The sequence below is a fragment of the Pinus tabuliformis genome, chromosome 5_2 (assembly GCF_031772625.1).
Source record: "Pinus tabuliformis cultivar Carrire ecotype Pingquan chromosome 5_2, CPIR1, whole genome shotgun sequence".
NCBI lineage: Eukaryota > Viridiplantae > Streptophyta > Pinopsida > Pinales > Pinaceae > Pinus > Pinus tabuliformis.
The window spans coordinates 521,590,616-521,607,237 of record NC_142306.1 but is presented as its reverse complement, the minus strand read 5'-3'; the positions used below and the strand labels follow the sequence as shown (position 1 = coordinate 521,607,237).

At 34.2% G+C, this 16,622-nt stretch overlaps 1 protein-coding gene across 1 annotated transcript; it reads right to left on the bottom strand.

Moving 5' to 3' along the window:
• Positions 1-10,290: 10,290 nt before the first annotated feature.
• Positions 10,291-11,869, bottom strand: LOC149159979 (uncharacterized). The gene is made up of 3 exons (XM_089433603.1): positions 11,203-11,869; positions 10,676-11,047; positions 10,291-10,583 (listed from the first exon to the last, which is right to left on the bottom strand). The coding sequence occupies exons 1-3, from the start codon at positions 11,791-11,793 to the stop codon at positions 10,506-10,508; spliced, it is 1,041 nt and encodes a 346-aa protein (XP_089289729.1). The 5' UTR covers positions 11,794-11,869; the 3' UTR covers positions 10,291-10,505.
• Positions 11,870-16,622: the final 4,753 nt, after the last annotated feature.

Here is a 16,622-nt window from a genome sequence, read left to right as displayed (position 1 = left end):
ATGGTATACATTATGAATAAAACTTCACATTGTGAATTAATATATTATTGATGGCACACGCTTGCAGTGTTATTAGGTAAAAGGATTAATGTTTTTGTGGAAATAATCTCCTATAAAGTTTATGGTTGATATGAACTATAGTTCCACACAATAAAACACATTAGTATTCTTAATCAAATTATAATATATACGTGAGTCTATCGGCTAGAATATATGGGTTGCTGTCAGAAATTGGTTAATGTGGTTTTGATTACATTTACATAAAATGGTCATAGTTGTATCATTTAATGGGAAATGGCCTCCATAAGGCTTGACATTTTTATATATGCATTGTATTTATGATTGGTGGCGTTGTTGATCTGGTACTAAATTTGGTTGACATGTTGGAGTTACTTTGACTTATATGTGCCCATCATTTAAAACTCTTATTGGTCTAGCTTGTTATACCTACTATGACTCACACCTGAATCATGACAAGTGAGTTGGGTCAACACATTCCACTGGGTTATGTTTTAATCATTGAACAAGCTAGCATGTTAAACCCTATGTCCCACTAACTCCGCCACTCACTACTGCATTTACTCCCCATCGTCTTCACCACCTCGAGCCATGAAATTCACTTCTTGTTATCCTTTAGTTGTGAAGGGTTTCATTCCTTCTATTATCACTCATTCTAGACCCTGCACTAGAATTCAGTGAAGAAATCAATAACAAATTTGAAGGATGATTGCAAAAGCACAGGTCTGCTGCTCAAAATGTCATTTTCTTCTACTTTCAGACATTATTTTTCAACAAGTATGTTTTGAACTGGTTTTCTTTCATTAACAATATGAACTTCTCTTAGTTTTTTCTCCCTATTTTCCCTGCCTAGTAATGGTGTGTGTTAACGTGTGTGTGTATATATATATATAGATATATATATATATATATATATATATATATATATATATATATATATATATATATATATATATATATATAGTCTCAAGTGGTAACAATATTTGTCCCATAAATTTGCAAAAAGTGTTGCACCGAATGTCATTTGGGTTCTTGCACAAAGTTATTTTTGTTAACTCCTTCACCATCCTATAGTCATTCCCCAATGCACTATGACCTGAAGCCCTTAAAGTCTATTAAGCCTTGGGCATACATCGCGTGGCATAAAAAAAAATTGACTTATTCATGGCCACTAATGGTTATTGTATTAAACTTGACATGATTTGTTGTTAAATCTAGCAAGAGCATGCATATGAAAAAATAAACAAAACCAATGAACAAAAATAAGAGAGACTGATTCTCAATCCATGAGCTGAACTCTCATTGGAATCTCATATCTCCATAGGAACAATGAATACATTATTATATATCCCACATATTTCTAATTTCATTATCCATTATCTAACTAATCTATTGGCCCTAATAATTTGCTTAGAGATAACTGACTACATCTATAAATTTGTTGTCCTAATTCTAATAACTCAGAACACAAAATTTGCTAGCTAATTTGTCAGCAATTACATAGCTTTATTTTAAGAATTATCCTCAACAGTCCCCCTTAATGCTTAATGAGGTGATTCCAAGCATATCCCTTAAGTATTCAAAGTTCCCTTTAGGTAGTGCTTTGGTAAATATATCTGCAAGCTGTTCATTTGTTGTACAAAACTTTATTTGAATTTCTCCTTTTTCCACGTAGTCTCTTATGAAATGATATTTGATATCAATGTGTTTGGTGCGATTATTAAACACTGGATTTTTAGTTATGGCAATGGTAGACAAGTTATCACAATAGATAGTTGTGGCATATTTTGGTTCTTGTTTTAGATCTATCAATACTTTCTTCAACCAAATTGCTTCACATGTTGTTGTTGTTGCTGCAATATACTCTGCCTCTGTAGAAGACAATGAAATAGTTGGTTGCTTCTTTGAACACCATAATACTGCACCTAATCCAAGGCTGAATACATAACCTGAAGTGCTTTTTCTATCATCAAAATATCCAGCCCAATCACTATCTGTATAACCAACCAACCCAAAATTATTTGATGAAGTATACCAAATTCCATAATTTCTTGTTCCACAGACATACCTCAAAATTCTTTTTGCTGCTCCAAAATGAATCTTACTTGGACTTTGCATGAATCTAGAAATCAAGCCTACTGCATGCATAATATTAGGCCTAGTGGTAGTAAGATACAAAAGACTTCCTACGAGACTCCTATAGGATTGAGCATCTACCTTTTCAGCTCCATCTTCTACAGAAAATTTTTCATTTGTATTCATGGGTGTGGTCATGGGTTTACAATTTCCCCTTTTCCATTTTTTTAGGAAGATTTGAAACATATTCTCCTTGTGAAATAAAAATTCCATCATTCATCTATTTCACTTCTATGGCAAGAAAATAATGGAGCAAACCCAAATCAGTCATTTCAAATTCAGTCACCATAGCCTCCCTGAACTCTTCCACTCACAAATCACTTGAAGATGTGTATATCAAGTAATCTACATATAAACACACAATTATTATATCATTACCATTTGAATTGATATATAATGTGTGTTCATTTTCACTTCTATTAAACCCCTTTTTCAAAAAATAGGTTTCAATTTTGTTGTACCATGCTCTTAGATCTTGTTTAAGCCCATAAAGAGCCTTTTTCAGTTTGTAGACTTTGTATTCATTTTCTGCTTCTTCATATCCTTGGGGCTCGTGAACATATATATCTTCTTTCAACTCACCATTTAGAAATGTTGATTTAAAAACAAATTGATAAACTAACCATTTATATTGTGCTGGTAATGCCAAAACAATTCTGATTGTATCAAATCTTGCAACAGTACCATATGTTTCATTGTAGTCAATACTTGGTTGTTGAGCATATCCCTTTGCTACTAGCCTTTCTTTGTGCCTTTGTATTGATCCCTTAGCTGCATACTTGGTTTTATACAACCATTTCACCCCAATGACTTCTTTTTCAATAGGAGGATCCATAAGCTCCCATTTTGCATTCTTTTTAATTGTTGTCATCTCTTCATCCATTGCTTTGCACCAAACTAACTCTTTTACTGCATCTTCAAAACATCTTGCTTTTACTTCAATCTGAGACATCAAACCAAAATTAGTATAACCATAAATTTCATTTAAAGATTTTGTCCTTTTTGGAGGAGGACTTGGACTTGATAGAGGACTTGAAGTAGCAGAAGATGATGGAGTGGATGTGACCTCTAAAGTATTTTGATTACTGGATGAATTTGCAGAAACAAAAGATTCATCTTCCTGTACAACAATAATTGGAGTTTGTTGCTACACATCATGATTCCATTGTCATTCTTCTTTCTCATCAAATAACACATCACGGCTAATCATTAATTTTTCAGTTCGTAGATTGTACAATCTATAACCTTTGGTTTCCTCACAATATCCAATAAAAATGCATTTCACACTTTTATCATCAAGCTTTCTTCTCTTTTCAGTAGGAACATGAGCATAGGCAATGCAACCAAAGACTCTTATTGGGTTTTCTTCCACACCATGCTTCATAAGGGGTAATATTTTGCAGACTTCTTGTTGGGAATCTATTAAGAAAATAAACATATGTAGCTACAACTTCAACCCAAAAAATGTTTGAAAGTTTTTTACCTTTCATCATGCTCTTATCCATCTCAATAATTGTTCTATTCTGATGTTCAGCAATGCCATTCTGTTGGGGAGTATAACTAGCTATCAATTGCCTTTCAATTCCATTAATTTTACAATAAGAGTCAAACTTATTAGAAGTGAATTCTCCTCCTCTATCTGTGCATAAAATTTTTAGACAATAACCACTTTGCTTTTCCACAAGAGCTTTAAATTGTTGAAATATGACAAATGCGTCAAATTTTTCTTTAATGAAATATACCCATGTTCTTCTACTAAAATCATCCACAAAAATAATGAAATACTTATTTTGGTTGAGAGACAAGGTTTGCATAGGAACACATATATCTGCATGCACTAGTTCCAGTGGTTTACTTGCTCTCCATGATTTTCCTACTGGAAATGAATCTCTATGTTGCTTACCAAGAATACACCCTTCACAGACTTGATCAGTGGAACCAATAAGTGGAAACCCTTTGACCATTTGCTTATTATATAACAATTTCAAGCCTTTCATATTCAAATGTCCATACCTTATGTGCCATAGCCAGGAACTATCATCATAAGCAAGATTTCATGTTGTACTTGCTTCACAAGGGAGATTGAAAGCAAAAGTTTTGTTTTGTAGCATATTAGTCTTAACAATAATTTTACTGTGATCATTTTTATCATAGATTATGCATTGCTTGTCCTTGAAAATAATGAAATATCCCTTTTCAAGGAGCTACCCCACACTCAACAAATTATGTGCTAGACCAAGAACATATAAAACATCATTAATGTGCTTTAGTTTTCCTTCTTTTGTCTTCACAGCAATTGTTCCCTTACCTTTAGCTTCAACTCGCTTGTCATCTCCCAATAGTACATCAGATTTTGTAGATTCATCTATCCCTACAAAGCCATCTTTGTTTCCTGTCATGTGATTGCTGCAACCAATATCCATAATCCAAACCTCTTTGGAAACAATATTAGTTGAATTAGAAGCCAAGAATAAAGTGCCAACTGCTTCTTTTTCTTCAAAAAAATTAGCTTGTTGTGTTTGTTTTATCCAACAATTTCTTTCATAATGGCCAAATATTTTACAATAAAAACACTGGACTTGGGATTTATTAAATATTTTACCTCCATCAATTTCATCATTACCTCTTCCTTTGTTGTATGTAGAAAAAAATCTTCCTTGACCTCTGCCTCCCCTGTATGTTTGTCCTCTTCATCTTCCTCTTCTAAAAGTGTTTTTGCTTTCCTCATGAAAGAAACCACTTTTGTCTTTGAAAATATTTCCTCTTGCTTGAAAAGTTTGCTCAATAGATTTTTCAAAAGATCTATTGATTCTTTGCTCAGGATATTGAAGAGACCCCATTAGCTTATTCACAGATAACTGAGCTAGATACTTAGATTCCTCTATAGCAACAACAACCCCATCAAATTTTGCAGGTAAACTTCTTAAAATCTTCTCAACAATTTTTTAATCTTTTAAATCTTCTCCATAAGACCTAATTTCATTCACTATACCCATAACTCTAGTGAGAAAATCTTGAATAAATTCAGAGTTTTGCATGCACAAGGTTTCAAATTCTCTTCTTAATGACTGCAACTTAACAATTTTTACCTTATCACTTCCTTGATATGCTTGTTGCAAAGCATCCCATGCCTCCTTTGATTTTGTTACTCCAACTAGTTTGGGAAAAATAGAATCATGCACTACTTGCTGGATTAGGAAGAGAGCCTTTGAATCTTTCTTACAATTTTCCTTTAGATGGTTTCTTTGGTCTTAACTCCAGTGGGCAAGTGTGTAAGCATCTAGTTCTGTATATCCATTCTCTATGAAATCCCACAAATCTTGTGAGAGAAACAATGTTTTCATCTTAATGCTCCAAAAACCAAAGTTCTCACCTTTAAACATTGGTATTTGTGGCTGAGAAATATTCATATTGTTGGCCATTGCTGCTAACTGCTGAGCACTCCCACCAATAACTTGAATTTGCACAGGCTTCACAAAATTATGAAAAACTCTTGCAAATGGCTTTCACAAACTTTTGAAACCTCCTGCCAACAACACACACTTTACATATAAATCAACTCTCTTAACCTAGATTTGATACCATGTTAAATCTAGCAAGAGCATGCATATGAAAACATAAACAAAACCAATGAGCAAAAATAAGAGAGACTGATTCTCGATCCATGAGCTGAACCCATTGGAATCTCATATCTCCATAGGAACAATGAATACATTATTATATAGCCCATATATTTCTAATTTCATTATCCATTATTTGACTAATCTACTATCCCTAATAATTTGTTGAATGATAATTGACTATATCTATAAATTTGTTGTCCTAATTCTAATAACTCGGAACACAAAATTTGCTGGATAATTTGTCAGCAATTACATAGCTTTAATTACATTACATGGCCACTAATGGTTAATCATGTCAAGTGGTTATTGTAATAAACTTGACATGATTTGTTTAGTTATTGCCTAAATAGATTAAAATGCCCCCATCGTTATTAATGGTTATTATTACCTTCCTTGGGGAATTTGTTTGGAAAAATCAATTATTCAGTCAATGGTTCATAAAATGATTTCATTTTCATATTTTTTTTAGTTAGTGACTTAATAAATTAAAATCCCCCAATCGTTATTATTACCTTCCTTTGGGAATTTGTTTGGAAATATCAATTACTCAATCAATGGTTCGTAAAATGATTTCGTTTTCATCAAAAATTGAGTCTATTCGTTTGTTATTACCTGTGACACCAATTAAAGAGCGTCGTCACTTTCACTTTTACGATTTTATATTAAAAGCCTAAACAAACCTTAAACTAATCTATTATTGCAAAACTTAAACTAATCTATTATTGCATGTGGGAGCTCTTAAGGTTTTAGGGATTTGGGAAAAAGCCCATACGAAGGTCGTTCATAGGAAAACCTTACATTAAGTTGAGCCATTTTTTTGACACATAAATTGCAGGACCTATCTCCGTACCAATACAATTTCTCTTTTATACAGTGATACAGCTCCAAATCTATGCTACGGTACTATATTCCACGCAATCATTTGTCACTATGGGACTAGGTCTTTTTGGTTATTCGGTTTACTTTTTGAAGGTGTTATGTGTGTGCGTGCCTGTGTTCTTTTAACTAGCCGGTCCAACCTCCTTACTGTTATCTACGTTAGGTCTTATATTAATTCGAAATTGATTTTTGCGAGTCCTCATAATATCGTATCACTGCTTATTACTTGTTCTTCAATTAAATAGTGTTGGCCCAAGTGTATATTTCCGGTTATGCTAGTATTTCATAAAGGTTTTGTTCTTACATTGAGATTCTAGATTATTTGAATCAAGGGATTTTTTGAGCATTTATATGCTTTTTTTCTGGTTCACACACAAAGTATTCAGTGTTTATCTTTGCAATCTTTGTTGCTTTTTCTTCATACATATGCATGCTTGCATAACCGGTTTCAATTTTATGGTCTTGACAACCATCATCCACTTTTCAGTCAGATTCTCCAAGCTGTGACCTCCTTTGAGAGTCTTGCTCATCTACTCTCAGACTTGAGGCTTACTCAACAAATTGTGACACATGTTGGTGTTTCTTGTCACTCCATTTTGCACCAAATTCTTCTTCCAAGATCTTTCATGCTTCATTGGAATATGTAGTTTTTTCTACATTGCACATAACCATTTAATTCATTGCTTGTTGAATGAAACTCAAAGCTAGGGAATGAGTAAACATAGTAGGTGGTAGCAGATCCAAATACACAGATCAAGCTCGAGTTCTTCCTTGTCACACAGATCAAGCTCGAGTTCTTCCTTGTCTTATGCTAGACTTCTCAGTTTATAGTTTGCTGATTGAATCTCTTGAATCTCTTTAAATACTAGAACAATCTTTGCCTCTTCTTTTCTTTTCATTTTCTTAATCTTCCTCAATCCCGCTTTGCCACCCATCACTATTGTCTTTCCTCTGTCTTATAGCTACTTTCCTGATTACATGAGGCTATCTTCCATATCTCCCAAAAATATATATATATATAAAATTTTTAATATACCTCCATGTAAAACACAATATTCAACCAAAACATCATTTTCTTTTTTTAAACTAACCAACTTTGTAAATACATAAACTCTGGTTCAATTTTTTTTTTTTTTAACTTTATAAAAAAAAATTCAAAAAAACACTTTATCAAAGCTCATAAACAGCTCATTTATAAAGCTTTGTAACTCGTAAAATAATAAAATCTTTGAATAACCTCTAACGCACTTCATCCAACGTGGCTTCCTTTAAAAAAATCTTTGGAATAAATTCCTTTTCTTTAACACATGCCCACGTGATGGTATTCGGTCTTTAAAACAACTTCGCAAATAATTTTTTCCAACAAATTTTTTTCAAACCTTATCCTGTGTTAACAACACTTGTGTTCCACGGTGACATGATGAGAAACCTTTCATACTTCCAACTGCTCGCTCACTTTTCAACACTCACGGCAGGGTAGACTTTCGACCCCAAAATAACCTGCGGCTGAAGAGATGTGGCTCTCTTTAATTAGCAACGGGACTCACTTCCTCGAGTACGTGATCATGGTTGTTCACGGCAGCTGCAGAAAGACTTCGACTATTGCCTGTGGCCTATGCTAGCGACGTTGTGGATACCTAATCTATATCTTCTACCTTTGTGATTTTAGCTCTGATAATAATTTGCTGGAAAGAGGAACACAATAATTAACTCACAAAAACCACAAGAGCGGTTGTGGATACCTAATGTATATCTTCTAGCTTTGTGATTTTAGCTCTGATAATAATTTTCTGGAAAGAGAAATACAATAATTAACTCACAAAAACCACAAGAGCGGTTGCTTTTTTATTGATCAAATAAATTTTATTTTTACAATAAAATTGATTTTTATACTAAATTTTGTGAAATGTATTTATATGTTTTTAGACTAACTACTCATCCAAAATAATTCAATATACACACATTTTTAATTTGATTTTTCTCAAAATATAACTTAACTTGAACTCAGTGCACTTGAATTAACTCACTCTCCTAAATTTAACCAACTTTAACATGCTGGAATAATTATAATTTCTAATAACAATGACCTAAATGCCGGAACCAAATTTGCCAACCCTGATTGTCAAATGCTTCTCCCATACAATGGAGGATGAGCCTGCGAAGCTTGCAGGTTTTCATAAACACATGAGCGGTGCAAAATGGTTTAGCAGTGGCTTTAGTTCATATGTTTTCTTTCCGAGCTCTATTAGCTTATTTTCTTTAGTTCATATGTTTTCTTTCGGAGCTCTATTAGCTTATCTTGGAAATAAGAAATGTATTTAGTGGCTTCCATCAGTTTTGTCCAAATGTGTATTTTGTCTTAAAAAATAAGAAACACAATTGAAATCATTGACCCTTTTCTTTTTCTTTAAACACTTGGGTTTCATATTAAAAAAATGGCAAATACAAGTAATTGCCCTGCCACGTTTCTTTTTAATATTTTTATTTATATCACTCTGATAAAGAAAACTCAGATCCTTCCTCTTAGTCTATTGACTCTTAATCTGTTTTTTTAGTTTATCAATTATTGGTTTCTTTCTTTGTTTTTATCTCATCCTATTGGAACCGATTTCAGTGTATATATTTTGCATTTTGAATTTATAAGCACCTTGTTGTTTGTTTCTCTTAAACAGGTACAACAAAAATTTGGATATGGTCACATTTTTGTAGTACTTGGCCAAAAAAAACCTTTTAACACTTTTATGTAACATTTTTCTTAGAATGAAATACAAATATTTATTTCACAAAAGAATACAGTAAAATAAATTTATTTTTAAAATATAAATATAAAATACAATATATTAATTTTTATAATATAAATATAAAATACAATATTTCAATATTGCTCGAAAATCTCTAAAGATTTGTTGAATAAAAAATTTAAGGTATGTACTCAGCACAATTTCTGTGCTCAAATAATTTTTCAATGTGTTAAAAAATTCAACATTTTAAACCATAAAAGAAAACAATTATGACAAAAATATTATTAACAAAACAAAACAAAAAAAGGGTATTTTTAATAACTAAAGAGTATAAACTTTTTCACCATTTAATAAAATACAATAAAATAAAATAAACCTGCTAACACTTCACCCAATTTTCTTTGTAAATGTGAAAATAACATCCCAACATATTAATAATTTACATAATTTTAATTTTTTTAAATGAAAATTCTCCATAAATCGGTAGGCCAAGAAAGTTCTCACACAAAAGTTTCCTTTATACTCTTCCTAACCAAACAAGATTCAAAATACAAAACTTATAAAAAGTACTTATTCTCATTTATTTAAGCATGGGAGCTTTCAAAATACAAAACTTATAACAAATATTTATTCTCATTTATTTAAGCATGGGAACGAAGACATAACAAATATTTATTCTCATTTATTTAAGCATGGGAACGAAGACATACACAGAAGCATGCTTAGGTATTTCATAGGGCAGAGAATATAATTTCTACTCCTACATAGTGGAAAGAGTGCTTATATTTATTTATATAAGATAAGAAGAATAACGGAGAAAATTGAAAAGAGAACTCCCATGACCCCAATAGACCAACCAAAAGAAACTTCTCCCACAGAGAGGAAAAAGTGCTTATATTTATTTAGACAAGTTTGTTTTAAGTCTGTTACAGTAGTCTTAAATTTACAGTAGTCTCGAACAGCCTTGTTCGAGAAGTGAATATCCATTTCAACAGAATTATGCAGCCAGAAGAAAAGTGAACTATATATGCAGCCACAAGAATATCCATTTCAACAGAAATATGCAGCCAGAAGAAGAGTAAACTATACATTACTTTATCATGGAATTTTATGGAAGATTTCCATTCATCAAATGATCAATTCTCCCGTGTAGGACAGCGCTATCAAATTGGCGAAAATCTGAGAGCTGCAAGGTTAAGAAGTAGAAACGTTAAACTACTCTCAGAAAAAAATCAGATAAACATCCAGAGTCAATGGTTTCATACAATAATACATTACCTTTGACTGAATGCTATAAAAGACCCTATCATTTATAGCAGAAACAGTAGCATCAACAACTTCAAGTCCGGCTTCTTGCAAAACCATTAGCAGAATAGACAACTCAATCTGGTTTTTGAAAGTGTTTACGGTGACTTGAATGCCTGGACCAAATTTGCCAACCCTAATTGTCTGATGTTTTTCCGGTTCAATGGGGGGTCGAGCCTGGGAAGCTTGCAGGTTTTTATAAACACATGAGCTGGTGGAAAATGGTTTAACAGTGGCCATGAATTTTAGCTCATCTCTTTTCTTTCCGACCTCTATTACCTTGTCTTGTAAATGAGAAATGTATTTAATGGCTTCCAGCAGTTTTTCCGATAATGTGTATTTTGTCTACAAACATAACAATAACAAGTAAAATCATTGCCTCTTTTCTTTTGCTGTAAACACTTTTATTAATATGTTTCATCTTAAAAAATGGCAAATACAAGTAAAGCCACTGCCCCTTTCCTTTTGCTTTTAATACTTTTATTTATAGAAAACCTAACCTTGCGGTACTCCTCGGGGAGTAGCGATATCAGTGTTGAACAAAGCGCTTTCATCTTATTTCGCCTCTGCCTTTCCACCAGTTTCTGAATATTCCCAACACGTACCCTGCTGGCCTCATGATAATCACCACCACCTCCTCCCGCTCCTTTCTTCTTTCGATGGATCCGCGTCGGTGGCAAACTAGGGTTGCTGGAATCCAGCAAAGAATTTGCTGCCGAGTTACAGGTTAGAATTTGAGTGGGATCGCCAAGGTTGGCTACGAATTTTGGCCAATATTGAGTGAGCGCCTGTGAAGAATCATCCTCGGGAGTCTGATCAAGCTGCACCACCGGCCGTAAAGAAGCTGTTCCGAGCAGGCCGGAATCATGCGGCTTTTCGGTGGAGAGAGCATCAAGTATTACCACTGCAGGGGCATCGGCATCAATAAAAGTTCCGGGTTCCAGAAAATTCATCGATTGGGTCGGCGTTTGCATCTGAATGCCTTCATTAGTATCAATATGAGGAAGACACGCTGCTGCTTCAGAGTAAGATGACGAACACGGCTCGTATGCACATTTAGAGGAATAGCTTCTCCTCCACAAATCTTCCATTCTCAAGTCTCCCCGCCGCAGCCAGATAAATGAAGAGGAGTGAGGATCTATTACTAAACAAATAATCAGAGTTTTTAACTCTGTGTCCCAATCAGATGTATTCCTTGCCAGGGGGAGGCTCTTCTTTCCGTTCAGATTTGAGGGACAGGTAAAAGTGGAATCATTATTGTTGAATTTTACTGTAGGATAAAAACGTTTATTTTAAAGTTTTAGATTAAAAATTAATTCGTTTTGCATGCGTTTCTGGGGGGTAAAGTTTTGGTATTTCATGTGAGATAAACAATTCTGCCTGGTTTATTTTATTTTTCTCACATTTTGAAACACCTTAAAACCCTACGGTATCATTTCTAAAGTTTTTGTTTTACCAAATTTCAACAAAAATATGGTTTTCCAGCATATGGAGTAAACGATGTACTGTTTCTTTGTGATTACGATGAGCTGGTAAGGCGCAAAAGGAATAGATTAGGGAATGTGTTCCACGACTGGAAAAGGAATAGACTAAGGAACCTCATCCCTGCACATGTTCTAACCCTACTTAGGAAGCTATCTAAATTTTTAGGTTTGGAGGGAAAGAATGATTCGGAACGTATTATTTTGGGCGAGTCATATAATGTTGCCTTTTAAATTATATAACTTAAAGTAGATGGACAATATTTTTTAAAATATATGATTCCGTAAATCAAGTGTCAAGCTGTAAACCTCGTGAAAACATACATTGACCATTCATATGCGCATCATACCATTTATAGCTAAAAACATTTTTTGAAAGATACCGCTAAGACATTTTTTGAAAGATACACATGCTTGATGTTAATGTTTATGGTTTTAATTTAGGTCACTATTATAATTATTTAAAGTAGACGGGACAAATATTACATTATATTAATATTTTTTAAAATATATTATTCCTTAAATCAAGTGTCACGCTGTAAACCTTGTCGAAAAATACTTTGACCATTCATATTCATATGCGCATCATTTCATGTTTATAGCTAAAAACATTTTTTTGAAAGATACACATGCTTGATGTTAATGTAGTTCACTATTATAATTATTTAAATTATGTTTCGTAAGTAATGATATTGACAATGGTTGATTTCTTTTCCATATAAATTGCAATGAATAATGTTTGAATTTTTTTTTGTTGTAATAAAGGTTAAAAAATTATTTAAAAAATGTTTTATTCATCCAAACATAATTGATAAGAAAATTAATAAATTTGAAATCTACTCAAAATAAGAGAAAATTAAGATGAGTGGATTGTATCAATAGAATAAAATTATGAATATGATAAGAAGAGTTGTATTAAAAGAGATAAGAGTTATTGGAAAATGGGGAAATGTCAAAAATCACAAAAATATTTGAAGTGATTGGACATTTATTCATAGTATTAATTATTTATATAGCCATGTTCTAATGTCACTTATCTCTAATCATATACATAGCTATGTCATTTATCATTATTCTTAATATATATTTAAAACTAATATTTTTCAACCAAATGTAAATAATTATAACAATTTTAATATTATCTTCTCATTTAAAAATGACCATGAAAATATTTCTAGCTTATTAAGTCACTACCACACATATCAATATTTTCATTATTTTGTAATCGAGCCCTGCTCTATTGGAGTTTGCCCCCTCGAAGAGGCAAGTGAACATTGCTTTCCTTTCTAAATAATAAAATACATGTTGTTATTTCTCATTGTTCTATGTTCTAGATTATAATTCTTCGCACATTTGGTATTCTAGTATCTTCTCGTAGGCGAAGAGTGTTGACACCTAATCCGAAACGGATGAGGTGAAGCCGGACAGTCATCTAGAAGATGAACTGATCCGTTTCTTTTGTATATAAATAATTGTTATCTAATGTGAAATATCAAGTTGTCTTGCGTTCATCAATAGCTGGAGTTACCCTGGCCTGACATGGTATCAGAGCTCAGGTTTCTTAAATTAGTTGTAACTCCTCTCTTAAGAGCAGCTCTGCCTCTGAATCCGCTACCCCTCTGACGTGATTCCCTTTGCCTGAATCCGCTGCCTCTGACTGCCTTGGCCTGGCGCTCTCTGACCCTGACCTCTCATGAGTCTGCGCCCTCTGCCATTAAGAACGTTGCTGCCAGTACGTTGAATTGAGGTAACGTTTTTGGAGCACTGGGGTATAGGCTTTTTGGGCTCTGTCTGTCGCTTCGAGAAGGCTTCTCATTGGAGCGAAATGCCTCTCGGCATTTGGGACAGTGAACCAACGAACGCTGGCTTCAAGGTTTTAGTTTTATCTTTCTCATTTCACTTCCTTGGATTTTGTTTCCTTTCCAATCCTGAAACCGATTCATTGTATGTGTTTTCCGCGAATTAACTGATCAGGGTTTCGGCCTCTGTAGCAAATAATGTTTTGGGGAGCTTTTCTGGCTCGAAATGACGAGGCCCACATGGCAAAATCACTGTTTTCCCTAAGCTGAATGACTACAACTCATCTTCAGGGCATCTATAACTGTAAATTCCGATACCTGGGTCGATCCGTGTGCTATTGAGACCTGCGCAGTCATATATTGAGACCTGTAGATATATTTATTGAATTTAATGCTGCATTACTTGTAAACGTGGTAAGCCTGCGTTTAATGCCTGTTCCTCACCAGCTGGATGGTTGTTAACGTAAATGTCTGAAAGCATGTTGTGAGTTCGATTATCTGACATGGTATAGCTGTGGTGACTGCGTTGCAAAACCGTGTTGGTATCGTTTTTTTATTGGTATTGAGAATGGAAACCCGAGGGCGGTGACATTTCTGTCATATATAGCTGGTGTGGTACTGAATTAAATCTTTTTTGTATTGAGAATGGTAACCCGAGGGCGGTGACATTTCTGTCATATATAGCTGGTGTGGTACCTGAATTAAATCTTTTTTTGTATTGAGAATGGAAACCTGAGGGCGGTGACATTTCTGTCATATATAGCTGGTGTGGTACCTGAATTTTTTTTCATCGGAGCACCCTCCTTTTTTTAAACTGTGACATATTGGTATATGTTTTGTTGAGGGATTTGAAAACATCAAGTCATCGGAGCGCCCTCCTTTTTTTTTAAACTGTGACATATTGGTATATGTTTTGTTGTGAGATATTGATATATAACCAGTAAGCGCCCTGAATATATATATTGAACAGTGATATTAATATATGTTGAATATATTGATGCGAGATATAAGCAGTGAGCGCCCTTGATTTTTTCATTATGACAGTGATATATGTTGAAGATACAGCACCAGAACTCTCCTTTTTCTCTAATGAACAGTGATATATGTTGAAGATACATATGAGCGCTTTCTTTTTCTCTGTTGAACACTAATATATATATAAGATTTTTTCCAGCAGAAGTTTTCTATCAACATAAGTTTTCTTTGGCAGAGATAATTTTTTTTCACGGAATGCACTCAATCATTTCTATGGTCGGAATAGTTCTCACTGGCAAGGAGAACTATTCTGAATGGTCTCGGAAGGTAAAACACACCCTCATCTACAATGAGCTGTGGAAAGGTGTGTGTGTCGGAGAAGAAGACAGAGACCCTGTGCAGCCCACATCAGACAAAGAACTCGCCATTTGGGAAAACAAGAACAGCAAAGCCTTTGCATTGATTGCAACATCTGTCAATGAGGAAGTAAGTCGTCATATTTCCTGCTATTCCACTGCTTTTGAAGCTATACAAAAGCTGAAAGAACTCTATGATACACATTCTGCACTTGAAGTTGTTCAGCTCATGATTAAACTCTTCACTCTTGAACTGAAAAATAATGATCCTCTTGCTCTTGCATCTGAAATAAAGTCTATAATGCATGATATAAAATCCACTAAGGTTGAGCTGGATATCTCTCTTATTGCCTTTCTCAAAGCACTCTATCCTACCTACTCCAATTATCTTGAGTCTTTACAAGCAAATGGAAACCTTAAAGATATAACCTTTGACTCTCTTGTGAAAAAGTTTGCTGAAAGAGAGAAAGCCTTTGGAAAGAAAACAGTCCCTGAATCTTCTGAAGAGACGGTTTGCCTTGCTCACAAAGAAAAGCATCCTGCTCAAGATTCTGCAAGAGGAAGAGGTGGACGAAGAGGAAGAGGAAGATACTTCAGAGGCAGGGGGGGCAGACATTCTCAAGCAGAAAAGGCAGATTTGCATTGCATTCGCTGCAAACGAAATGGATCACATGATGCTTCTACATGCAAGCTACCATGGGACAAAGTTGAGAAGAGAAGAAATCAGCAGAAAGGTAAAATTGATGACTCAGACAAAGGTAAAGCACCCGAATCTGCACACTATATTGAGGCACAATGTAATATTGGAGTAAATGAAGATTTGTTTAATGCTTCACTTGCTTCTTCGAAAAATGACGGTTGCTTGATTCAGGAGCAACCTGTCATATGACTCATAGGAGAGATTTCTTTGAAGATTTCACTAACAATGTTGATGGAGCAGTATACTTTGCAGATCAGTCAAAAATCAAGCCATCAGGGCTTGGCACAATCAGGCTTAAACTGCCTGGTCTTCCAGACTTTCTTCTGGATCATGTTCTATATCTCCCACAGCTGAAGAGAAACTTGCTGTCCCTAGTCCACATCCGCCAGCAAGGTCACTCCATTCACATGTTTGATGGCAAGCTTGAGGTAAGAAAGGCATCTGACCACTCACTTGTCATGAGGGGTATAGAAGAAGAAAGACTCCTTAAACTGCAAGGAACCTCTGCTCATGCACAGCATTTCTCATATATTTCTCATCATGAAGAATGTACACTTCCATCAAGTTTCTTATGGCATGCTAGATTTGGGCATTTAAACTATGATAGTC

Bases quoted from the DNA above. Each gene is read 5' to 3' on its own strand.
- LOC149159979 (XM_089433603.1), bottom strand. From the start codon at position 11,793: ATGGAAGATTTGTGGAGGAGAAGCTATTCCTCTAAATGTGCATACGAG. The intron at 11,048-11,202 runs GTTAGGTTTTCT...TTATGTTTGTAG, and splicing joins TCCCCGAGGAGTACCGCAAG to ACAAAATACACATTATCGGA. The intron at 10,584-10,675 runs GTAATGTATTAT...TTAACCTTGCAG, and splicing joins TTTATAGCATTCAGTCAAAG to CTCTCAGATTTTCGCCAATT.